General features: G+C 42.8%; 2 protein-coding genes across 9 annotated transcripts in view; one reads left to right on the top strand and one right to left on the bottom strand.

Annotated features, from left to right (window-relative positions):
* The window catches only part of ASH2L (ASH2 like, histone lysine methyltransferase complex subunit), a 32,255-nt gene extending 16,544 nt beyond the window's left edge, over positions 1-15,711 (top strand). For all 8 annotated transcript variants that reach the window (XM_038560084.1, XM_038560085.1, XM_038560086.1 and 5 more), the window contains 6 exons: positions 8,333-8,500; positions 8,733-8,926; positions 12,472-12,564; positions 14,014-14,112; positions 14,825-14,884; positions 14,978-15,711. In XM_038560084.1, coding sequence (XP_038416012.1) covers positions 8,333-8,500; positions 8,733-8,926; positions 12,472-12,564; positions 14,014-14,112; positions 14,825-14,884; positions 14,978-15,085 — 722 coding nt within the window. In that variant the 3' untranslated portion in view covers positions 15,086-15,711. The remainder of the gene's footprint in view (positions 1-8,332; positions 8,501-8,732; positions 8,927-12,471; positions 12,565-14,013; positions 14,113-14,824; positions 14,885-14,977) is intronic.
* Positions 15,712-19,104: 3,393 nt separating this feature from the next.
* Positions 19,105-23,774, bottom strand: STAR (steroidogenic acute regulatory protein). Its single transcript, NM_001097542.1, is given in 7 exon segments — positions 19,105-19,245; positions 19,727-19,820; positions 20,430-20,614; positions 20,755-20,913; positions 21,994-22,121; positions 22,443-22,556; positions 23,642-23,774. Coding segments are annotated over 7 exon segments (858 nt in total). The 5' UTR covers positions 23,706-23,774; the 3' UTR covers positions 19,105-19,131.
* Between the last annotated feature and the right edge of the window lie 1,399 nt (positions 23,775-25,173).

Below are 25,173 nucleotides of genomic sequence, written 5' to 3'. Positions count from 1 at the left end.
CTGTCGAATATTGCTCAGTAAGTGTCTAACTTTACCTCATGATTAGACCAAGGTTATGCATACTTTGGAAGAATACCACAGAAATGAGTCCTCATTGCATCATCTCATGGTGATCATGATGTGGATATGTCTAATTATTGATCATGTTGACTTGGTCATCTGGTTAAGGTGGTTTCTGTGGCTTTCTTTGTCTTTCCCTTTGTAGTTAATAAATACCTTGAGGAAAGATGCTTTAAGGCTTTGCAGATATCCTGTTTATAAAGTTTTGCTCAATTTTACCCTTCAGTGGATCTTCTCTGCAACATTTTTTTTAAGATTCTATTTATTTGGGAGAGAGAACATGAGCAGGGGGAGGGGCAGAGGGAGAGGGAGAAGCAGACTTCCTCCTGAGCAGGGAGCCCACAGGGCTCAATCCCAGGACCCAGAGATCATGACCCGAACCAGAGGCAGATGCCCAGCTGACTGAGCCACTCGGGCGCCCCTGCAGCAGTTATTAATGTAATGTTTGCCTGATGGTTTTTGATGTCTTTCTTCCTGTCTCCACTTATTATTTAATTGATTATATCAGTGTGAACTCTAGTTGCTCAAATTATTCTTGTTTTGGCCATGGGGAGGGGTTTTTGTGAGTTTTTTTTAAAGATGTTATTTATTCATTCATGAGAGACACTGAGAGGCAAGACATAAGCAGAGGGAGAAGCAGGTTCCTCGTAGGGAGCCTGATGTGGAACTTCATCCCAGGACCCTGGGATCACAACCTGAGCCAAAGGCAGACACTCAACCAACTGAGCCACTCTAGTGCCCCCATAATGAACTTAGTTCCATTATTGTTTTTGATAAGCCTCATCTTTTTTTTTCTTTTTAAGTACTTCTTTACTTTCTGGCATCACAAAATATTTCTGGCTTATCTAGTAATTTCTACATCCCAGGCCAAGTATCAGCTACTTCTCTGAAGAGCCCTGGTTCCTTTGATTGGAGAATGAGATTTAGAAATAAAGACTTAAGTGTTATGCTCCCCAGATGTCGCTTCTAGACTCTTTCAATGGACAGAAATAGGAGTTGTATGTATATCAGCTAACACGTATATATACAGGGCTATACTGCATTTGCACTGATAGCTTGGATTCCAGTGAAACATGACAGGGTAGTTCCAGCCCTCCGCCTTTCCTTATTTGTCATTTCTTTCTCCAACAGTGAGAAACCTGGCTAATTTGTCTACAGTGTAGTCCTTTATTGTTTATTTGTAATATGCACATAACGTAGTTTCAGAATTGCTAACCTCTGTGAGAAACACTCAATAGCTAGCTTACAGTAGTTCTGTCCAGCTCTTTGTCTTTTAATCTTGCAGTATTCCATCAGGTTACTGTTAACTTAGCTTCGTTCTCTTTCTCCCTACCTCATTCAGGGTGATTGTATGTCTCATTTATAATAGTTAGGTTTATTTGTTAGTGTCTGTATGCTATATTTTTTAGGTTCTCCCACCTCCTGGGGGGCTGGCGGGGGAGAGAGACAGAGAGAGAGAAAAGTGTGTGTGTGTGTGTGTGTGTGTGTGTGTGTGTGTGTGTTATTCAGGAGAGTCGGTGAAGGGTATGTGAAACATGACTGTGGTTCCAGGAGTTAAAGTTGTATAAAAAGGTTAACTCAAAGTATCACTCACTCGTCATCCCTGCCACCCCATTCTCATTCTTTTCTCCCCTCACTTACCCTTTATAGGTAACCAATCTTGTTAGTTTTCTAATTTATCCTTGCTATGTTTCTTCTGCACAAATAAACAGATATGTGTACTTCCTTTTATCTCCTTTTTTCATACATGAAGGGCAGCACACTACAGATACTCTTTTGCATTTTCCTTCATGCATTTACTCCGCAGCACTTCAAAGAGATCATCTTCGTTTTTTCCTATTTTTTTAGCTTCTTAATACTCTATTTGGAGATATATAGCTTATTCAACCACTCTTTGGGCACTTTGTGTCTAGTATTCTGCAATTACAAAAAGATACTGAATAACCATGACCATGTGTGTTTTGTATTGTTGTTGGTATACTTTCAGGGTAGAATTCTAGAAGTAGAATTTGCTGGAGGAAAAGATAAGCAGATATATATGTAGTTTTGTTAGCATTGCCAAATTGCCCATAGGAAAGTTGTGCCAATTTGCATTCCCACCAGCAGTGTAGAGTGTTTATTTTCCCCATAGCCTCACAAACAGAATGTGCAATTGTCCTATATTTTAACTGGGCAGTCTCATTGGTGAGAAATGATACCTTAGAGCTGTTTTGTGTTTGAGTTTGAACACTTTTTCATGTTTAAGAGTCATTATGGGGGCACCTGGGGTGGTTTAGTGGTTGAGCATCTGTCTGCCTTTGGCTCAGGTTGTGATTCTGAGGTCCTGGGACTGAGTTCCGCACTGGGCTCCCCACAAGGAGCCTGCTTCTCCCTCTGCCAAATGTCTCTGCCTCTCTCTCTGTATCTCTCATGAATAAATTAATAAAATCTTTAAAAAAAAAAAGTCGTTTTGAATTATCTGTCCCTTTATATACTGGAATATTGGCCTCTTGTTTGTGGTATGTGTTGTGAATATTTTCTCCCAGTTTGTCAGTTGTCTTTTGACTTTATAACTTTTTTTTGTCCTAAAAAACTCTTTAATGTATAATAGCTCTTTTAATAACATAATTTACTCAAAATAGCCTTCATTATCCCTTAAGTCACTTACATCCCTTAGAATGTAAAAATGAATTTAAATAAAATCACATTTTTTTATATATTTTTTTTATTTATTTATTCATGAGAGACACGGAGAGAGAGAGGCAGAGGGAGAAGCAGGCTCCATGCAAGGAGCCCGACGTGGGACTCGATCCCAGGTCTCCAAATTCACATCCCAGAATGAAGGCAGCGCCAAACCGCCGAGCCACTGGGGCTGCCCTAAACTCACTACTTTTAGACGAGTGTACCTTATGAATTTTTGTTGTTTTCTAGAGTATTAATGAAAATTCCAAATAGCATATTATTTCACTCTGTATGTATGTCAAACAAGGTTTCTTTAAAATATAACTATTATACCATTATTATCCCTAACCAAAATGAATAATAATTCCTTAATGATCTAATAATCACATATTCACATATGTGAATTCACATATTCACATTTCCATGGTTTAAAATATGCCTTTCAGTTGTTTCTTTGAATTAGTTCTAAACAGGTCACATACATACTTATTGCATTTGAAAACCCATTATTTCTTGATTTAATGCTAAAAACTAAGACTTGTAGGAGTGCCTGCCTGGCTCAGTCAGTGGAGTGTGTGACTCTTGATCTTGGAGTTGTGAGTAGGAGTCCCATGCTGGGTGTAGAGATTACTTTTAAAAAATAAAATTAAAATTAAATTTATAAAAAAAACTAACACATTGATGCTGGTCATTTGGAAGGGCAGGAATCCTATGGTGTCATGTCCATTATATATGGATTGTTTGACTTCTGGTAGTGGCAAGCATACTTTGATAGTAGGGAAGAGCCATATAAGTGACTTCAGGGTGTAAGAAGTGAGACTTATTTCATTATACATAATAGCTATAATCCTGGAAGAAGGAAAAAAAAAGAATACTGGCCCTTAATAGTTAATTATTTATTTATTTTTTATTTTTTATTTTTTATTTTTTATTTTGTTTTATTTATGATAGTCACACACAGAGAGAGAGAGAGAGAGGCAGAGACACAGGCAGAGGGAGAAGCAGGCTCCATGCACCGGGAGCCCAACGTGGGATTCGATCCCGGGTCTCCAGGATCGCGCCCTGGGCCAAAGGCAGGCGCCAAACTGCTGTGCCACCCAGGGATCCTATTTTTTTAAAACTTAATATAGGATAGCAGTGGCTGCTTGCTGTTTATGCTATTTATGCTGAGCCTTTGAAAAATTAATGATAAATTTGTATGGTATCTTTTAAAGTTTTTATTTTGAAATAATCTCAGATGTATAAAAAAGTTGTAAGAACAGTACTGAACTTTTTTTTCTGAACCATTCGAGAGTAAGTTGCCATGACCCCCTCTCATTTTTTGAACTTGATGATGTAATTCTTACAAGTAAGGATGTTCCCCTTGTGTTATTTAATGCTGCTTAACAAAGTACCATAAAACTTAGCAGTCTAAAACTATAAATGTTCATTATCTCCCACAGTTTTTAAGGTTGGGAATCTGGGAGCAGCTTAGCTGTGTGGCATGTTTCAGTAGCATTCATGTGGTTGCAGTCAAGCTCTTAGCGGGGCCTATCGTCTCTGAGGACTCGACAGGCTGGAAGACTTATTTCCAAGATGGCTCACTCATGTCACTTTGACAGGATTCTCTCAGAGCCTCACCATGTGGGCCTCTCCATAGACTAATTATCCTTATCCATGGATGTTAACTCCTCCCAGTGCAAGTGATCCAGGAGAGCAGTAGAGTTTGAGTGTCTTCTGTGACCTGTCTTTGAAGCTGGTTAGTTGCTTCAACTTTGTTTTGTTAGAAGTGAGTCCCTATGTTCAGCCCACACTCAGGTGGAGGGAAATTAGGCTCTACCTCTTCAAATGAAGAGTATCAAAGAGTTAGTGGATATTTTTTTTAACTGTCACATTCTTACAGAACCAGTATATAACCATCAAAGACAGGAAATTAACACTGATTGCTACCATCTGATGACCCTCAGATCCTACTCAAGTTTCTTCAGTTGACACAGTAATGTCATTATAGCAAAGGATCCCATTGAGAATCATTTGCTGCTTTTAGATGTCATGTCTTTTTTTTTAAGATTTTATTTATTCATGAGAGATAGGAGCAGAGACACAGGCAGAGGGAGAAGCAGGCTCCCCACAGGGAGCCCAATGTGGGACTTGATCCCAGGACCCCGGGACCATGCCCTGAGTGGAAGGCAGATGCTCAACCACTGAGCCACCCAAGTGTCCATAGATGTCATGTCTTTTAAGTCTTCTTCAATCTGGAACAGTTTTTCTATTTCCTAGATTTTGAGGACCTTGAAGCTTTTGAAAATGAGAGTGCACTTGTTTTATAGAATATCTTGCAATTTGAGTTTGTCTGGTTGACTCCTTAGGATTTGATTCAGTTCTGCATCTTTGACAGAAATAGCATTAAATCAATGCTATCTATGTTCTTCATGTTGTATCCTGTCATGTGGTACATGATTTTAATTTGTCCCATTACTGATGATGTCCACTTTGATCATTTGGCTAAGGTGGTATCTGCCAGGTTATCCTCTGAAAAGTTACTTTTTTCCCCTATGTAATTAGTACTTTAGGAGGAGGTACACCCTTTAGTGTCCTATTCCATCCTGGACACTTGCCTTGCTCACCCCCCACCTAGTGGCTTTAGGGGTGAATTGCCCAGGAAGGGGTAAGGGAAGAAATATTTGTATTTGAGAAGTTAGAATTTGCGAAATGCCTAAGAAAGTTGTGCTAAGCAACATGCATTTAATTTAAGGAAGTTATCATTGTATCTGCCTAGTACATGAGCCATTGTGGCTCTGTGTAACAGAGCGCAGGGGCAGGGCTTTTTAGTCAGCCATGCCACACTGACCTGCAGTGCGCTCTTGAACAGCCACATCATCTGCTGCTCCATCTGCACTGTAGAAATGGTAGTTGAGAGAGTCAGGGTCTGTCTACCTACCTATCTACCTGTGAAAGTACTTTGTAAGTCGTAAAGGCCTTTATAAAAGCTATAGCTGGGGATCCCTGGGTGGCTCAGCGATTTAGCGCCTGCCTTTGGCCCAGGGTGCAATCCTGGAGTCCCGGGATCTAGAACCACATTGGGCTCCTGGCATGGAGCATGCTTCTCCCTCCTCCTGGGTCTCTGCCCCCCTCTCTCTCTCTCTATGTCTATCATAAATAAATAAATCTTAAAAAAATAAAATAAAAAATAAAAGCTATAGCTAATCTCAATTTTTTGCTTCCTCCTGTAGAAGTCAGACAACTTTGAGTGTTACAAACAATATTTCAACTTCTTTTTCTCACTGGCCTTAACTGGATTTGTGGTTGTTTCCATGTTGATAAAAATCACCTGGAAATGCTCTCCTATCTTGTCATTGCTTTTCTTCACTTCCAAGTCGCAATATCCCCTCCAGTTTGTTTAGATTGTCCCCTTATCTTGCATAATTTCCTCATAGTAAAGTTTCAAACATACACAAAGGTAGAAAGATGAATACAGTGAACCTTCATATACTTTTCACCTAGATTTAACAATTGTCAAGTTTTTGCCATATTTATTTTATCTGGGTTTTTTGCCTCTCTTTTTTTTCCTGAATTTAAAAAAAATTTTTTTTTTTTTATTTAGGATAGTCACAGAGAGAGAGAGAGGCAGAGACACAGGCAGAGGGAGAAGCAGGCTCCATGCACCGGGAGCCCGATGTGGGATTCGATCCCGGTTCTCCAGGATCGCGCCCTGGGCCAAAGGCAGGCGCCAAACCGCTGCGCCACCCAGGGATCCCTTTTTCCTGAATTTTTAAGACAAATCTCACCCTACATACCTCTAAAAAATATGCATTTCTAAAAGATGGGGTTGTTTTCTCTTAATAACCACAATGCTCACTCTTAACAAAATAGATCATTCCTTGCTATCATCTAACTTCAGTCCATAATCAGATTTCCTTGATTGTGTCAAATATCTTTTTATCTCCCCCACAAAATTCTTACCAATTACAAAGGGAAAATAGTAACTTTATTTTTTTAATTTTTTAAATTTTATTTCAGTTAATTGACATATAATGTATTAATTAGTTTCAGAGGTAGAGGTCAGTGACTCATCAGTCTTATGTAATACCCAGTGCTCATTCCATCACATGTCCTCCTTAATGCCCATCACTCAGTTACCACATCCCCTACTACCCTCCATCAACCCTCAGTTTGTTTCCTATGATTAAGAGTCTCTTGGGCAGCCCGGGTGGCTCAGCGGTTTAGCGCCTCCTTCAGCCCAGGGCGTGATCCTGGAGACCGGGAATCGAGTCCCACGTCAGGCTCCATGCATGGAGCCTGCTTCTCACTCTGCCTGTGTCTCTGCCTCTCTCGCTCTGTGTGTCTCTCATGAACAAATAAATAAAATCTTAAAAATAATAATAATAATCTTTAAAAAAAAAAGTCTCTTATGGTTTTTCTCCCTTTCTGATTTTGTCTTGTTTTAGAAAATAGTAGCTTTATAGTGGAGAAACCTGTAAGGCACCGTGATAGTCAAGTGCTCAAAGTATAACATGGACATTTTGATATCATGTGTTTCCTCATAAGATATACTGAGCAGCACAGCATTATTTACTTCAGTGATGTTCCAGTCACAAAAAGCATTACCTGTACTTAAATTGGAGAAAACATCAGAAAAACCTAATTGAGGGACATTCTATAAATGAAAGTGACCAGTACTCTTCAAAATGTCATGGTCATGAAAGACTTAAACTGTCTCAGATTGGAAGAAACTAAGGACACATGACAACTAAGTGAAATGTGGGATGTTGGATTAGATCCTGGAACAGAAGAAGGATATTATTTGGCCAATTGGCTTGATTTGAAGATGATCTATAGATTAGTTAATAGCATTGTATTATTAATACTAATTTTCTGGTTTTGATAATTGTGTTGTGGCCACAGATGGTGTTAACATTTGGGGAAGCCAGGTGAGGGACATATGGGGAATGTGTACTATTTTTGAAAGTCTAAAATTATTTCAAAATAAAATATTGGGTCTATTAAAGGATGGTTTATACAGGGGCACCTGGCTGGCTCAGTAGGTAGAGCATGCAACTTGATTCCAGGGTTGTGAGTTCAAACCCCACATTCAGTATAAAACTTACTTAAAAAAAAAAGGAGGGGGGGAATGGTTTATACAAATCAAGACCCAAGCACAGGGGCAGCCCGGGTGGCTCAGCAGTTTAGCGCCGCCTTCAGCCCAGGGCCTGATCCTGGAGACCCAGGATCGAGTCCCACGTCGGGCTCCCTGCATGGAGCCTGCTTCTCCCTCTGCCTGTGTCTCTCTCTCTCATGAATAAATAAATAAAATATTAAAAAAAAAAAGACCCAAGCACATTATAATTAGTTTGTTACATTTTAGGGACTAGCATCATTAATTTTAACCTGTTAATTTAATATCACTTTTAGTAGAAACTAGATTACCTGACTACTTTATTCCTTTTTTTTTCCTCTCACCTTCAGCCATGTCTTCTGTTGAGATTTTGAAACTCCTGAACTAATACTGCAGATTCCTGACCTAATATTCTGATTTCTTACTCCATTTTCCTGGAGACTCTGGCTTGGGGGGCAGTTGTCTCCAAGTGCCTCCAGTAAGTTGCGGGCCATTGTTTTCATCTTCACACTGCAGCTCCCCAGCTAAAGATCTCCGATGACCGGCTCACTGTAGTTGGAGAGAAGGGCTATTCCATGGTCCGGGCTTCTCATGGAGTACGGAAAGGCTCCTGGTACTTTGAAATCACAGTGGATGAGATGCCGCCAGACACCGCTGCCAGACTGGGTTGGTCCCAGCCGTTAGGTGAGTGGAAGCTGTTGTGCGGCCATCGCAGCTGGCGGAGAGGTATAGACCATCTGGCTGAGCTTCATGACTTTTCAGCTTATTGGGCAGAAAATTCACTTCCTGAAGGATTGGGTGGTTTGCAATTTTGTAAAACTGACCAAAAAATATAATGAAAGGAGAATTTTTTTGTCAGCAAACCAGATTTGATTTGCAGTCTTTTGACTTCCTGTAAATTTCTTAATCGGAACAGGTAACCTTCAAGCTCCCTTAGGTTATGATAAATTTAGCTATTCATGGCGAAGCAAAAAAGGAACCAAGTTCCACCAGTCGATTGGCAAACACTACTCTTCTGGCTATGGACAGGGAGACGTGCTGGGATTCTATATCAATCTTCCTGAAGACACAGAGACAGCCAAGTCACTGCCCGATACTTACAAAGATAAGGTGAGTTTGTCCTCCTCAGAGATTTCTCAGGGTTTGAAGATCTGTGGCAGCTAACAAATGCCTGCAATTGCGGCCTGGGTGTTCTCTTGTAATGCTGACCTACCATTCACGTTTTTCTGACATTTCGCTATGAAAGTTTTTAGATACAACAAAGTTGAAAGAATTTTAAAGTCATTGTCCGAATACCCATCACCTAGATTCTACCATGAGCCTATTATTTGCTCATTCCTCCACCTACCCACCCATCTGTCCGTCCATCTTGTTTTAATATACTTCAGAGAGGTATAGCCATCAATATACCTCACTCCTGCCCACGTACTTCAGGATACATGTCAATAGCTAGAGTGCAACCTTGATTTAGCTTTTTCTTTTGATATAAAACTTACCTAAAATGAAATGTACAGATTTTAAGTATAAATTCACTGAGTTTTGAGTTTGGCCCAAATCCCTAAGAAGACATTAGAATCTTATCACCCCAAGAAGTTCCCTCATGCTCTTTCCCAGTCAGTCCTAACTCCCATCCCTTAGAGAGCCAACCACCATCTAGAAATTTTTTTCCCCTATCATAATCCTATACGTTTTAATTGTTCTTAAACTTAAGTGAATTGAGCCATGTACTATGTAGGCTTTGTATCTGGCTTTTATTGTTTGACATAATGCTTTGGAGATTCACTTATGTTTTTGCATGTATCTGTCGCTTGTTTCCTTCTGTTGTGGAGTAGTGTTGCATTGTATGAATACACGCAGTGGATTTATCCATTTTCCTATTTTTTCCAGCTTTATTGAGATATAACTGATATACAACTATCCATTTTCCTATTTTTAAAAAATTTTAAGATTCCAATATAAATAACATACAGTATTTGTTTCAAGTGCACGATGTAGTGATTCAACAATTCTGTGTATTAGTGCTTATCATGATAAGTGTACTTTTAATCCCCTTCACTTATTTCACGCATCCCCCCCACCTACCTCCCTCTAGTAACCACCAATTTGTTCTGTCTTGTTGAGTCTGGGTTTTTTTGTTTGTTGTGTTTCTTAAATTCCACATATGAATGAAATCATATGATATTTGTCTTTCTCTGACTTATTTCACTTAGCATTATACTGTCTAGCTCCATCTATGTTGTTACAAATAGTAGCAAGATTTTGTTCTTTTTTTATGGCTGAGTAATATCCTATTTTGTATACACCACATCTTTATCCATTCCTCTATAGGTAAGTAATTGGGTTGCTCCCATAATTTGGCTGTTGTAAATAATGCTCAATAAAGATAGAGATGCATATATCTTTTTGAATTAGTATTTTTTGTTCTTTGGGTAAATACCCAGTAATGGAATTACTAGATAAGATAACTCCATTTTCCTGTGGATAGACACTTGGGCTATTTCAGGTTTGCGGGTGTTAGGAATAAAAGTGACTAGAACTTTCTTATACAGATGTTTTTGTAAACATGTTTTTGTTTCTTTTGGGTCAGCAGCTAGAAATGCAATTACTGGGCCGTAAGGTAGTTAATGTATTTAGTTTTTTTTTTTTTTTAATTTTTTTTTCTTTATTTATGATAGTCACACAGAGAGAGAGAGAGAGAGAGAGAGAGAGAGAGAGAGGGGCAGAGACACAGGCAGAGGGAGAAGCAGGCTCCATGCCGGGAGCCCGACGTGGGATTCGATCCCGGGTCTCCAGGATCGCGCCCTGGGCCAAAGGCAGGCGCCAAACCGCTGCGCCACCCAGGGATCCCTATTTAGTTTTAGAAGCAGTTACCAGACTCTTTCCACTCCCAGCTACAATGTGTGGTAATTGTAGTTGCTTCATATCGTTCTCAGCATTTGTTGTCTATCAACTTAATTTTAGCCATTTTGGTGGCTCCTAGTCTGTGACTTATTTATGTCTTAATGGTGTCTTCTGATGAAATGGAAGTTTTTAATTTAAGAAATCTATCGGGATCCCTGGGTGCGCAGCGGTTTGGCGCCTGCCTTTGGCCCAGGGCACGATCCTGGAGACTCAGGATCGAATCCCACATCAGGCTCCCGGTGCATGGAGCCTGCTTCTCCTTCTGCCTGTGTCTCTGCCTCTCTCTCTCTCTCTCTGTGTGACTATCATAAATAAAATTTAAAAAAGAAAAAAGAAAAAAAAAGAAATCTATCAAATTTTTCTTTTACATTTAAATTGCTTTCTATGAGTTAATAATTCTTTGCCTACTTTCCACTCATGAAGGTATTCTTCCATGTTTTCCTTTGAAAACATGGTTTTAGCTTTTACATTTAGGTCTCTGATCCACCTTGAATTACTCTTTGTGTATGGTATGAAGTGTAGGGATCAAAGTTAATTTTTTCTTCCATATGCATGGATATCCAATTATCCTAACCCCATTTTTTGAAAACTTTTATGCTTATTTCTTTGTTGCCCTTTGTGAAAATCAGATGATTTTACAAGTGGAAAGTAGAGTTTGTTCTTGAGCTCTCTATCCCATTGATCTATTTGTTGACCTTTATGCCAGTACCACACTGTCTTGATTATTGTAGTTTTAGAGTAAGTCTTCAAATTATGTAGTATCGGTCCTTTTTGCTTCCTTATTTTTGTCTGGTGTGGGTTTGTGTGTGTGTATGTATTTTAATTTTGAAATACTAATATATGCCTAGACTTTCTAGAAGGATACAAGAACACTGGAAAAGAGGTTGTTTTTGGGAAAGCAAAACTTGCGTGTTGAGTGACATGGTGAGAGGGAGAGAGACTCTTCTTTTTTTTTTTTTATTTATGATAGTCACAGAGAGAGAGAAAGAGAGACAGAGACATAGGCAGAGGGAGAAGCAGGCTCCATGCACCGGGAGCCCGATGTGGGATTCGATCCCGGATCTCCAGTATTGCGCCCTGGGCCAAAGGCAGGCGCCAAACCGCTGCACCACCCAGAGATCCCGAGACTCTTCATTTTATGTTCTTGTAAAATCTCTTGATTTTTTTTTTTTTTTACTGTGTTTATGTGCTAAGAAATTCAAAATAAAAAATAATAATAATTTCATACATTTTCCTGGGAATAAGTATTAATTAGGCTCTTGGGAACCAGCAAGGAAGGGGTGAACTGGAAACCTATAGGAGAATCAGAACTAGGATTAAAGGAAGTGGCTCTCAAAAATGTTTTTATAGAATAGGAGATTGTAGGCTCAGTAAACTTGTTATTTCACTGAGATTATCGAGGGAAAAAAGAACTATGAATTAATTTTAGTTTAATGGGTATTTTTGTTGTGGTGAAAGTATATATGTGTATGTATGTGTTTTTTCACAAATCTTAGTAAATAAAGGTCTTTTTTGAAAATGTTTAACAAGTATGTGCCATCCAGTAGTTTTTAAGATGCATGTAGTTGTTTAAAATCTAGCAAAGCTAAACCCCACATAGATTTTTAATTTTTGTTGCAAAGCCCAAGGGATGCATGCTATTTGTGTGAATCTGGCTTTTTCTTTTTTTCTTTTTTTTTTTTTTTTTTTTAATTTCATGATGATGTAGCTCATGCTTCAATGTTCCTTTTTTCTTTTCTTTCTTGATTTTCAAGGCTTTGATAAAGTTCAAGAGTTATTTGTATTTTGAGGAAAAAGACTTTGTGGATAAAGCAGAGAAGAGCCTAAAGCAGACTCCCCATAGTGAGGTGAGTCATGGTCATAAAAATGTCAGAACTAGAAGACTTTGAAGATTGGGACCAATCTCCTAATTATAAAAGTGAGGAAAATGAAGCCTGAAGGGGCATCAGAGCAAGCTCCCACTCCTGCCTACTGTGTTTGTGCTCTTCCTGTGGTACCATGCTGTTACTATAAAAGGGATCATCAGGGCTCTTTAGGGCCAGTCTATAGAGAAAAAGGTAAAAACAGCAGCCTACTGGGGAAATCTGCAAGAGATTGAGGAAGCAAGTCAGAGATATTTCTTCTTCTCAGAGGAAGGGTCAGGTTCAAAGGAAGGAACACTGGAATAGGAGAGGATCTTGCTGTGACCCAAAGGCAGCAGGAGCTGTCATGGTTCATTCAGTGTCCTCTAGAACTTTCCCTACTTCCTGTTCCAAGGTTGATGGAAACACATCTGCCCAAAGTCCTAGCATAAATAAAGGCTGGCACGACTGGACCCAGCCGCAAGGGCTGAAATTAGAAGGAGAAGGGGTGGAAGAAAATTTTAAGCTGGAAACATTTTTCCATAAAAATCTTGTGAAGCTGCCTGGGACAGTAATAGAAGCAAATGTAGGAGAAAATAAAGTAGGGTTCCAGTAGTTTTTTTTTGTTTTGTTTTGTTTTGTTTTTCCAGTTGTTTCTAGGGAGAAAATAATAAAGGAAAACAACTAATAGATCTAAGGATAATCCAGCCTGGGAGAAGATCACTCATGCTGGGAGGAACAGGCAGAGAAGGTTGCTTCAGAAAGAAGAGCCTTTTCTGAAGTCCATAGATAGTGGATGAGAGAAAATATTCGGAATAATTTCAAAAGGGAAAGGACAAAAAATGAGGATTCAGAGATTTAGAAGATCTGAAGAGATTTTCAAAGGAGAAATACAGAAGTGAGAATCTGATGTAAGGGAAGGGGACAAATAAGCTTAAAAGGGTATGGTTCCAGGGAATTGGTGGAAGACCAAATTATTTTTTTTTTTAAGATTGTATTTATTCATGAGAGACACAGAGAAAGAGAGGCAGAGACACAGGCAGAGGAGAGGGAGAAGCAGGCTCCATGCAGGGAGCCTGGTGTGGGACTCGATCCCAGGACTCAAGGATCACGCCCTGGGCCGAAGGCAGGGCGCTAAACCACTGAGCCACCCGGGGATCCCCTCGAAGACCAAATTACTCTCTAGAAATATGTGATGAATAATAGGAAAACAGATTGATATAAGTAACATAAGAATTCAGAAAGCAAAAAAACCTGAGGACTGACTAGAATAGTGCATGTGAATATGCTCTGAAAAATCTAAAGTCCTGTATAAAGATGTTGGTGCACAAGCTATATGCTGGTCTTGGAAGACCTTACTACCAGCATGGTGAGCACTTCTAAAGGGTTCTCCAAGTGAGTTGTTTTTCAGTTCTGTGGTTAAATTCTGAAGTAAAACCATGGTTTTTGTTTCAGATAATATTTTATAAAAACGGTGTCAATCAAGGTGTGGCCTACAAAGATATTTTTGAGGGGGTTTATTTTCCAGCCATCTCACTGTATAAGAGTTGCACGGTATGTATCATCTGTTCATCCTGTGAACAGGACTTGAGGGAAATAGGTGAATGGTTGTGTTGGAAGAGCTATTGATGTGAGTTCTAGAATAGCCTAAGAGTGAAAGGAGAATGTGTTCCTACTGTTACTCTTTGTTCCAAAAATAGTTGGGTGTTTTAGGAAGTATTTGCTTGGATAGATAAAAGATTGTGCGGTTAGTGTGTCCCATACTTTTCCTTTGAATGTACTATGTGGTAAATATTATTGTTCCATGTAAAACAGAGGAGGTACAGAAGTCAACTGGTGTTATAAGTCATGATAATCCACTACCGTTGGTTAGTAACTGTTGCTTATACTGTGTTGTGTTTTTTGTTTTTTTAATATGATCCAGTATGAAAGGGACTCTCATCAGATCCTGTTAGGTTTTTGTTGTTGTTTTAAATGGTTTAAAAGGGTAATGTCTGGAAGTTTCCATGTATTTTTAGTCTGTCAGTAACCACCATTTAAATAGAATAAGGAAATCTTTAGGTTGTAAACAGAAATCATCAAGTCTATTTACCTAATTTTTGACGAACATCAGGATGTTGACCACTTTTAGCAGTGTGAATCTATGTCATTCGTTCCGCTTGTGCCCCGAATGTCATAGCTACATTTAAAAAGTTCCCATGTCACGTTCAACTTGTTCACTGTTTTCTTCTGTGCTTTCATGTCTGCTCGAATTGAACTCCCCCAGGTTTCCATTAACTTTGGACCATGTTTCAAGTATCCTCCAAAGGATCTCACTTACCGCCCCGTGAGTAACATTCACGATACATCCTCCTATCTCTGTTTCTTCTTGTTGTAGCTATTCTCATCGCCTCATTTCTGTTTCTTGTTCCCCCCACAGATGAGTGACATGGGCTGGGGCGCTGTGGTAGAACATACTCTGGCTGATGTCTTGTATCATGTGGAAACAGAGGTGGATGGGAGACGGAGTCCACCATGGGAACCCTGACCAGATCCCTCTTCTTTGCAGACGTGGACTTTCTGGGGAATAAATTGGGGAGGGGGCCTGTTTTTGTTTTTTTAACTGTTGCAAACGTTCTCCCAAAGATACTACGGAACACAGCCTCTGCTGTTAGCAAGTTAAAAGTGTGGGTGAGACTGGGAAAGACTGCCTGCCCTTCAGCACTCTCTCCACTTCCGGTGACTGCTTCTATGTTGTGTGCCATATGCCAACAACTGCTGACCCTAGGATCCCATACACTCCCTGTGAAACTGGTGCTGTACCATGTATCCCACCACCTGGGACTTGTTATCTTACTGTATTTTCTAAGGAGTGAATAATCTTGTTCAAGTAGCTAACTTATTTAAAAAGGCATTTCCTTTAGTGGCATTGACTTCATCCCATCTGATTTCCAAGGAAATGGTCTGTTTCTGAGAACAGCTGATTTCAGTGACTGTACATTCCAGACCTAAAAGGTCTTTCCTTTTGGTGTGGGTTTTTATTCATTTTGAAATATTTTTGAACACTGGGGTCTCTGAAACTACTAGGTCTCTAGAACTATAATTGTAAAAAGAACTTGCTTGCAGCTTTAACAATTAGAAACTCTTCCCAAATAAAACTTGTCTTCAAGTGTGTGTGGCACTTTGCTTCCCTTTCACATTGGGTTCCTCTTGTGACAGTGGTAGGGAATGTGGGCAGTTTGAGGCTAGAATTGGGGGAGACAGGCACATTGCTGACTCTATCCCAAACCCTCTTGCTTCCATTCTTTCCACCCACTCTCTTTATCCTTGAAATCAGACTCCTGAGGTGAACAAGAGCTTAAAAAGTTTAATGGGGTCACCTGGGTGGCTCAGTCAGTTAAGCAGCTGACCCTTGATTTTAGCTCATGATCTCAGGGTCCTGGAATAGAGCCCTCCATCAGGCTCTGGGCTCAGCAGGGAGTCTGCTTGGGGATTCTCTCCTTTCCTCCCTCTGCCATCCCTCTGTCCCCCACTGCTTGAGTGTGCCCACTCTCTCTCTCAAATAATAAATAAATCTTTAAGAAAATAAACAATAAGGGTTAATGGTCTCCCTCCAACTCTTCCCATTGAACATGTATGTTAATATGTAGAGATTGTTTTCAGAATAGGTGATAATAAAAGGGCAGTGTTCAGAATACTACAAGCTGGAATGTAAGAATGAGGGCCCCCTCCCCCTCCCTGCCAGGCAGCCCAGCCCCAGTGGCTCAGCGGTTTAGCGCCACCTTCAGCCCAGGGCATGATCCTGGAGACCCAGGATCGAGTCCCGCTATCAGGCTCCCAGCATGGAGCCTGCTTCTCCCTCTGCCTATGTGTTTGCTTCTCTCTCTGTCTCTCATGAGTAAATAAATAAAATCTTAAAGAAAAAACAAAAAACGAATGAGCCCTCCCTTGAGATCCTTTTATGGCTTCCCTGTCCCCGTTTTTAATACGTCAGCCTCCCAGGATTACTCCAGAGACTTCCCTGCCTCTAGCCTTCCATCTAGGTAAATAGAGGGGTTCACCGCAAGGTGGGGAATGTGTTGCCATATTTCCTGCGTGTTGAAGAAGTCTCTCAAATCTCTAGTGACTATTGGTATCCTTAACACAGTAGCTTTGACTAATATATTTGTCTCCTAACAAACCAGCCTGGCTGTTTGTTTTGGCCATTCCACATCTCTTCACAGAAGACCTAACAGAGTTAGTATGATCGTAGGCTAAAGACACCTATTCATTCATGGCTGGTCTTAAAGGGCAGACTTGGTTATAAAGCTGGATGACCAGAGTTTGAAGAACTCTTAAAAGAGAAATGAGGGAGGGTAGTATCCTTTAGAGGAAGCTGGAGGTAATTTTTTTTTTTTAAGATTTTATTTATTTATTTGAGAGAGCAAGATAGAACAAGCACGAGTGGAGGGGAGGCACAGAGGGAGAAGAAGAAGTAGACTCCTCACTGAGCAAGGAGCCCAAAGCAGGACTCAACCCCAGGACCCCGGGATCATGACCTGAACAGAAGGCAGATGTTTAACGGACTGAGCCAGCCAGGCGCCCCTGGAGGTAAATTCTTCGTAATATAATTTACCACATGTTATTTGTACACCCACTCTCCATTTAAATGATAAAATTTTGTACATTATATTTTCATAAATTAAGTTACAGAAGTAATGATTTTACCTGTTTATAATTCATATTCAAAGTGCTTGTGTGTTTTGAGAAAGTTCATTTGAAGGGCTCACAGAATACCCACTCTTCACATAGACTTCCATAAAATGGTCTCGGCAAGCAGGTTGTCACTAACAACTTACTTTATTCCAACATAAAATTAAACAAGTGGAAAAATAACTCCCAGTCCCCTCAAAGACACAGTTGCATGGTTTGAAGAAGGCAATTTAAAATCAAGATCACAACTATGATGTGTGGTGAAGTCCCATTTCTTTGCTTTCAGCATGTTCTTTTTTAAAACCAGAGTGTAGCTTCACACAACTTTAAACAAGTAATCATTTTCTCTGATCTGAGAATGGATGATAATTCTGTATTTAGATATTTCTAATTCTAGAAATACTTCTACAACTATCATCCTCTCTCACTCTGAAGTGCCCCCAGGTAGATAACAATAATTTGATCTATGCTAAAAAGAGATCACTCTAAGAAACAGAATAAATAATAAATACTTTTCTCAGATGTAAAGTTTCAGTAGCTCAATAAATACCAGCATTCCCACTCTTGCTGAGCTGTTTAACAAATAAGCTGGAGCTCTGTTTCCAAATGCTTTAAATCATCAATGCCATTGAAACCAGAATAGAAAAGCTTCAAGTGGTGATGGCTGGGTTTTCATCGTGCTTATACACATTAACAAAGTAATCCCGCCCCAGTTTATATTTTTAAAGCATAAATTCTCTGAATCTTGGGTGCTTTGCTATCACTATATATCACCTCTTTCAACCATCTCTTGAAATTGTAAAACACTGACCTGTTAAAGGAGAGAAAGTGGCCACCCTGAGCCAGGCTAGAAGCTGATGTAAGCAGCTCTGAATTAAAGACTCCCCTTTTTGGGTTTCAGTGTTCACTCAAGGAAAAACAATTAAATTTGTTTCTGTTCAACATTATCATTCATTCTCATATTTGTCTTATCTTTTATTTAGGTAAATAAAAATCCTCAGTCATGACCCTTTTCCAGTGCTCATCAATCAGCTACCAGTTCTAGAGTTCTTTTAAGAATTAATTTTGGCTTGTGCTTATCATGGAAATTAAACCTTTATGAAAGATTCTGGTAACATTCTAAATAATTGAGTAACTTATGTGCCCAGTAGTTTTTCCTTCTAATGAGCTAGTCCTAGAAGGACTCCTTTAGCATGAAGTTGCAATTTATTAGAATGATTTTTTTTTTAAGATAATTTTTCAACAGGTACAGACTGAAGTTTTTGTGTTAGTTATAATTCTTTATTCTGACTGGTGCTCATGGCAGAAGTAGGAGAACTAGTTTAATTAGTTTTATTTATTTATTTATTTTCAATCAGGAAAACGTAGACTACATTTCTAGAAGTCACCTGCTGCTGTGGGGAGTTGCTTGGTCTTTGGTGCAGCTCACTACCTATCTGGTAGAGGAGCAGAGGGTTGCTAGAGTACCTTTTATAAAACCCAGCTGTGTCCACAAACACTGCCTGCAGGGAAGAGGAGTTCATGAGCCCATAAAGTATGAGGTCCCAATCCCTGTATTTAGTGCCCTCTGCACCCTGTATCAGCTAGTAGCATTTTAAAGATGCTCTTAAATAGACATGTAAGGGCCAGAAAGAAACTTTAAAAATATGCTGGGGCCCTTGACCTTCATTTCACAGCTAATCATTGAAGCTATAAAGCTCTTAAAAGCCTTGCCCTCATTTTCTTGGTCCTAAAATTTTACCAATCGGAGTCCCAGTATCATACTCTATAAATACACTCCCACCTCATTTCTCAGTCCCCAGATGAAGATCTTAAACAGACTTGTAGGCTTCTAGCAGGGATCTTCCTGACAAGCATGCAAGCCAGTGTAGCTAGGAACAGTTGGGAGCAGCAGGCTGGTCCTTAACATCTGGCTTCAGGAGCAGGGCTGGACTCCAGGTGCTTGCGCAGGTGGTTGGCAAAATCCACCTGAGTCTGTGATAAGACCTGGTTGATGATGGTCTTTGGCAGCCATCCCTAGAGTAGAAAATTAGAAGAATTTGGCCATCTTGTGGGTGATGTTCGGCTGTAGAAACCTCTGTGCCCTATCACAAACATGGGTTACTTAGGGCTTGGTCTTCAGCTCTGTTTATAGATGCGACCTTAGAGTTGACCAGGAGGACTGCATCCCTACCCTGCTGTCCTGACAGTGTAAGAAGCACAGAACTACTCTCTTCCCAGGTGTGTGACTCTGAGCTAGCAACCATATCTTTTGGGGCCTAAGTTTCCTTCTTTCCACATTGATAACTGAAGAGTTGAAATTTAATAGAGGTAAAATGGAGCTATTGTAGGCTTTTGAGGTGATGGAACAGTAGGCCATAACTCGAGCCTCTTCCCTCCGACAATCTGCATTTTGAATGCAAGAGGATTTTCCCTCTTCCTTGTGGGACAATGTAGGAGGGCCAAAGCCAGTTTTTCTCCCCACCACCCACCCACTGAGCCACCCTGTGCTCCTCACCTTGAGGTCAATGCTGAGCAGCCAAGTGAGTTTGGTCTTTGAGGGACTTTGAGCCAGGGGATGGAGCACCATGCACGTGGGACCATGCTCACCTCTGGCAAGTGAAGAGAAATCAAGTCAGGAGAACCATGCAGAATTCTTATGCTGCCAACTTAATATTAGCTATGCTTCTCTATTACCTTGTCTTTTCTAAGTCTCAGAAATATTATTTGCCAAGGGTGATATTTAACAGTTGGCGTGGTTACCAGCTCATCAGAACAAATGCCAAATGGAGCTGGAGCCTGGAGGCCTCCTGTGGTGCCTTTTAGTTGCTGAACACCAGAGAAAGGGTCCAGGGTAGTGGCTGGGGCCCTGGGAAACTGAGGCAACAGCTGTGTTCTAAGTGGTATGGATTACATTTTAATCGACAGTATGTTCGGTCATACCTGAGCATACCAGCTAAACCTCAGCCTTGCCTCATGTTTTAGAAAATTACTAAGGTGTTTAAGCTCTCTTGGAAGGTCAGGACAAACTGGCTATGTAAGTAGGGCCAAACTTGTCTTCCTTCCCTACTATGGAAAAAGAATACTTCTGTGTAAAAGCAAGCTGAAGGAAGAGACCAAGGACTGGTTTCTTGGAGCTGAGGATTCATCACACACCTGATGGGTGCATGCCCACAAGCCTGTGTTAGGGAAGAGAGGTTTTGAGGGACGGCCAGTATTACCTGATGACACCTTTCTGCTCAGGCATCTCCCCGAAATGTGTGGCCATGCCAGCCAACACACAGGTGGAGCCTCGGCGCTTGGCACAGCGCACACTCACAAAGTCCCGGGGCCCCACCAGGTTTCCTGCTGATTCTGCAGCCAGCTCATGGGTGATGACTGTATCTTTTCCAATCTTCTGCAGGACCTACCAAGCCACAGGGAGCCAGAATCACTACTCAGCCAGTGCTGGGTCTAAGGCACTACCCACAGCTTGCGGCCTCTGTGGCACACCTTGCAGACTGAGTTCCTGTGGCTTTCTGCCACTCACACCCAGACTCTCCTTACCTTGACCTCCTTGACATTCGGGTTCCACTCTCCCATTGTTTCCATGCGTTCCACAAGCTCTTCATAAAGCCTCTCCATGGGCTGGTCCACCACCACCTCCAAACGGAATACCTTGCCCACATCTGGGACCACCTTACTGAGTACTTTGTCCCCATTTGCCTATCAGGGAGAAAAAATTAACCTCAGGATAAAGGTTAGAAAAAAGTATTCCTAGCTTAAGGCACACAGGCAAGGCAGGCAACAGGTAGGGAAGTGGCACACACAGCTCCAAGCTAAGCCCTAAGAAGCCTAGCATTACTTCTGATGAAAACAGTTGCTAATCTTTCCTGCCACAAGCCTCGTGCATCTGCCGGAGCTTTAACAAGCAACCTGCCTGCTCCTGGACCCTTTTTTCTTGGTGGTAAATGCTGTTGGGTGTGGGTAAGTCCAACTGTAGAGGCCCCTACTCGACCTCAGAAGCCAAAGTTCTGAACGAGACAAACCTGGGAGTGGGAAAGTCTGCTCCACCACCGCCTAATTACATACACAGCATGCCAGGTGGGATCTTAAAGACATGTTCAGTCCAGTACCTTGCCTTACAGCAGAAGGATGTAGGCCCAGAGACCCTTAGCCTAAGGGCATTGCTGGACCTACACCCCAGATTTCCTGACCCCAAACCAGTGGTCTGCTAACTCAGAACTTGGAGAAAGGGAGGGTTTACCTAAACTTTAGGCAACAGGCAGCATGGAAGCTTTTGGGTGAAGTACAGCCACAAGAGACTCAATGGAGCCAGTGGCCTTGAACATGTGCCTGTTACTGGTTCCGATTCAGGATGCGGTGCTCAGGAGCCAGGAAACTCAGAAGGCCTCGGGGTCCAGCCCTGTTGTGGCTGAGCTCAGATCAGCCCTGCAAGCTCAGCTGTGAGGACGGCTGAACAGCAGCAGCACTGGGCCTTGGTACTGGCTCTTCTGACCAGCGTGGTGAGGCCTCCAATGCATGCAGGACCGTCACTGTGTGGTCCCTGGCAAACTAGGTGTACAATGTGTTTGGAGGGTAACTGAGGATCCAGGTGACAGTGTTTCTAGAACACCAGTCTCCAGGATGTCTGTGATGGGCAAAAGGAGTATCTGAGGATGTATTCTTGGAAAAGGAGAATTTTCAAATTAAAACTAGCACTTGGCAAATGAGGCAGGAATTCTGAGGCCTTGAGGACAGCAGAGGAACAGTGAGGAACGTGGGTTCCTCCAGGCCCACCCTTACCTGCTGGCTCTCCTTCTTCCAGCCTTCCTGATTGCTGAGGATGCCCAGGGCCTTCTGCATGGCTTCCTCTCCCTGCCGGATATAGGCCAGCTCCTGGTCGCTGTAGAGGGTTTCTTCCAGCCGAGAACCTAGATACACAGCCAAGGAGAGCCCAAGTTTGCCTCTGTTTCCCTGGCCTCCCTCCGACTTCCATCCCTTGGAATCTGGGTCTGCTCTTTCCCTTGAAGAGCCAAGACGAAAGCCATGGGGTCAGGCTCACAGGCAAAGTTAGACACACAGCTGCAGCTGACAGGGGTCTGGCCTTCAGGAACTCCAGTCCCATCTTCTCAAAGTAAGTGAGTGAGGCCAGCTTAGGGTTAGGGGGAGGCAGGGGTGGTGGGAGGGAACCAGAGCAGCACGCACGAGCTCGAGCTCACACCACTGGCACAAGTCCAGAAGCCTGGGCTTACCAAGCAGAGAGCTCCGACGCTGAACCTGGTTAATCCACGCACCTGGGGTTGGGCCCCCCAGCGCCCTCCGGTTCAGCTCCTGGCCGATGGCCAGCATAGCCTGGTGCCTCAGCCCTGTGGAGAGCAGAGGAAATGGTTGCTTAGGATAGCAAAATACCCCTAGAGGGCGACCAATCCACCGCTTCACCTTGCCACAGATGAGGAGAGGGAGGTGACTTGCTCAGGAACACAGATCCCTAGTGGGGACTGGAACCAGAGCCAGGCCATCTCCCAGTCCAGGGCTGTTACTCTGTGCCAGGCTGCCTCCTGGGCCCAGAGTCTACCTTCCATCTGGGTGGGCCAGGCCTGGTCCTGCCTGGAGGCAGGAGCTGTACCAGAGCCCAGGGAAGTTTCCTTCTTGAAAGAGAAGCTTTGTTCAACCAGAAAAAATCTGCTGCCGAAGGAGAATTGAAGACCCCCATCCCCTGTAGTCTGTGTATTTGTCAGCAGCCGGGGGTCTTTGCATGAGTAATTGCTTTGTGTGCCGCTGGGTCAGAGCGAGCTGGTCTTATTGATCTGGTGACAACAGGCCCACTGCTGGTACAAGTCTTCCAAGCATGGCTTCCATCTGAATGGAAGCCAGTTCAATCCAGTGTAACTGGAAAGCACTCGAGATTGGTTTGTGTGCCATTCAGTGACCACAGGGGATTGACTCTGATGACCTGGAATCTTGATGAGCACCACAAAATCAGGCTTCGGTAACTGGTTCTGCCTCCCCATGGTACAATAATAAGACTTCCAGCTGCACCCACTTTCTCTCTTTCCTCTGCTCTTCTCTGGGTTCCCTCTCCCGTCTTTTTCTCCCCACCCCGTCCCTGCGCATGTCTCAGGCTTGCCCACACGGCCCGCTGGAAGTCAAGGCTCACGCCCACTGCATGCACCGAGGCTGAGACTTTCCTGGTAGCCTCCGTGCCAATCTAGGCAAAGTCAGGACGAGCTCAAGAAAAGGTGGGGCCCCAGAGAGGAGGGCAGCAGTGACAGGATCCTGAAGGGACACAGGTATCTAAGCATCCAGCCCAGCTGTTCACATGGGGAGCTCCAGAAGGGAAGCGACTGGTGCAGTTGCACATGGGATCAGCGCCTGAGGGGCCTGCTCCCCAGTCCCGCACAACCACGCGGCCTGAGCACCCGCAGCCCCTCCCCCAGTCCAGGGACCTCACCCTTCATGTTGCGCACGTGTCTGTAGGAGCTCCCTGCACACAGCTTAAACGTGGCTAGAAGCATGGTTTAAGGCAGTGGGGACAGGCAGGGGAGCGGTGCTGTGGCCACTGGGGCTCTTGCCTCTGCTCTCCAGGTGGCTTCTTCCCTCCTGGCCCGAGCCCAGCAGGGTCTGCCTCTGGGTCCTGCAGCTGTGGCTGGGACCAGCCCGTGTTCCTGTCTTAAATGCTCCCCGGCTGAAGGCTGTGCTTTATCATCCGGAGATAAAGTCATCACTGGCTCTGCAGAGGAAGGGGTCAAGGATAGAGGGATTGCCTCACAGTGTGGCTCTGGCCATGTGCGGGTTGCCTGGGGGAGGCCGGTGCACAGAAGGGAGCTGGGAGATTGGTGCCAGACTCCAGTGGATGGAGGGGGGGAAGCTGCTGAGGCCAAGGCAGTTTGGAACAAAGCCTACACCATGCAACTGTGCTTTTCAAATCTCATGTGGGGGTGCTGTTTAATATGCAAATTTCTGAGAGGTGTCTGGGTGATTCTGTGGGTTAAGCATCTGCCCTGGCTCAGGTTATGATCCCAGGGTCCTTAGATTGAGCCCTATATGGGATTAGGGGGCCGCTTTCTCCCCCTCCCTCTGCCTGCCACTACCCCTGCTTGTTCTCTCTCTGTGTCACATAAATAAATAAAATCTTTAAAATAAATAAATAGGGCAGCCCCAGTGGCTCAGTGGTTTAGCGCCACCTTCAGGCCAAGGCATGATCCTCGAGACCCAGGGATTGAGCCCCACATCAGGCACCCTGCATGGAGCCTGCTTCTCCCTCTGCCTTTCTCTCTGTGTCTGTCATAAATAAATAAATAAAATCTTTATTAAAAATAAATAAATAAATAAATAAATAATAAAATGCAGATTTCTGGCCCCCCAGCCTTAGAAACTCTAGATTTAACAGGTCTAGAATTGAGGCTTTAAAACTCGTATTAAAAAAAGTTTTCAAAAAAAAAAAAAAAAAATTCCAGGTGGTTGCCATGTGAATTGCATGCTACTCTTTGAGAAACATTGTCCTGGTCTCTGATGAAATCTTTTCCTTTTAAGATTGAACTTGAGGTTGCGTTTAAGCTGGATTCACCGGACAAGAGTATCAGGAGTCCAGAGGATCACACTAGTGATCCTTGGGAGAGCGTTCTGGGTCCTATCACTGCTGCCCCAGGGGTAGGGAGGGCAGGCCTAAAGAGCAGGGAGCAGTAACAGGTCCCCACTGGCTCTTGCTGCCTCCCTCACCGCAGAAAGGATGGAAGGGACAGGACCTGCTCAGAGCAGAGCCGGTGCCCAGAGCCCATGCAGAAGAGTGAGTCCCACACCCTCATCGGCCCATCAGGCCCCATGAGGAGTAGGGAGGAGGGTCCAGAAATCCAGAGGCTCTTGTCCTGGGCTCCTGTCTGAGCAGTGGCTGCCTGGAGGCCCTCCAGCTCATTTCTCGAGGCCCACTGTGGGCCCTCTTCCTCTGGGAAGGAAGCCTTCCTCCACCATCCCAACCTTCTGGAA

The sequence above is a fragment of the Canis lupus genome, chromosome 16 (genome assembly GCF_011100685.1).
Source record: "Canis lupus familiaris isolate Mischka breed German Shepherd chromosome 16, alternate assembly UU_Cfam_GSD_1.0, whole genome shotgun sequence".
NCBI lineage: Eukaryota > Metazoa > Chordata > Mammalia > Carnivora > Canidae > Canis > Canis lupus.
Note: the sequence above shows the minus strand (reverse complement) of the source record. Positions and strands in the feature narration are given on the sequence as shown.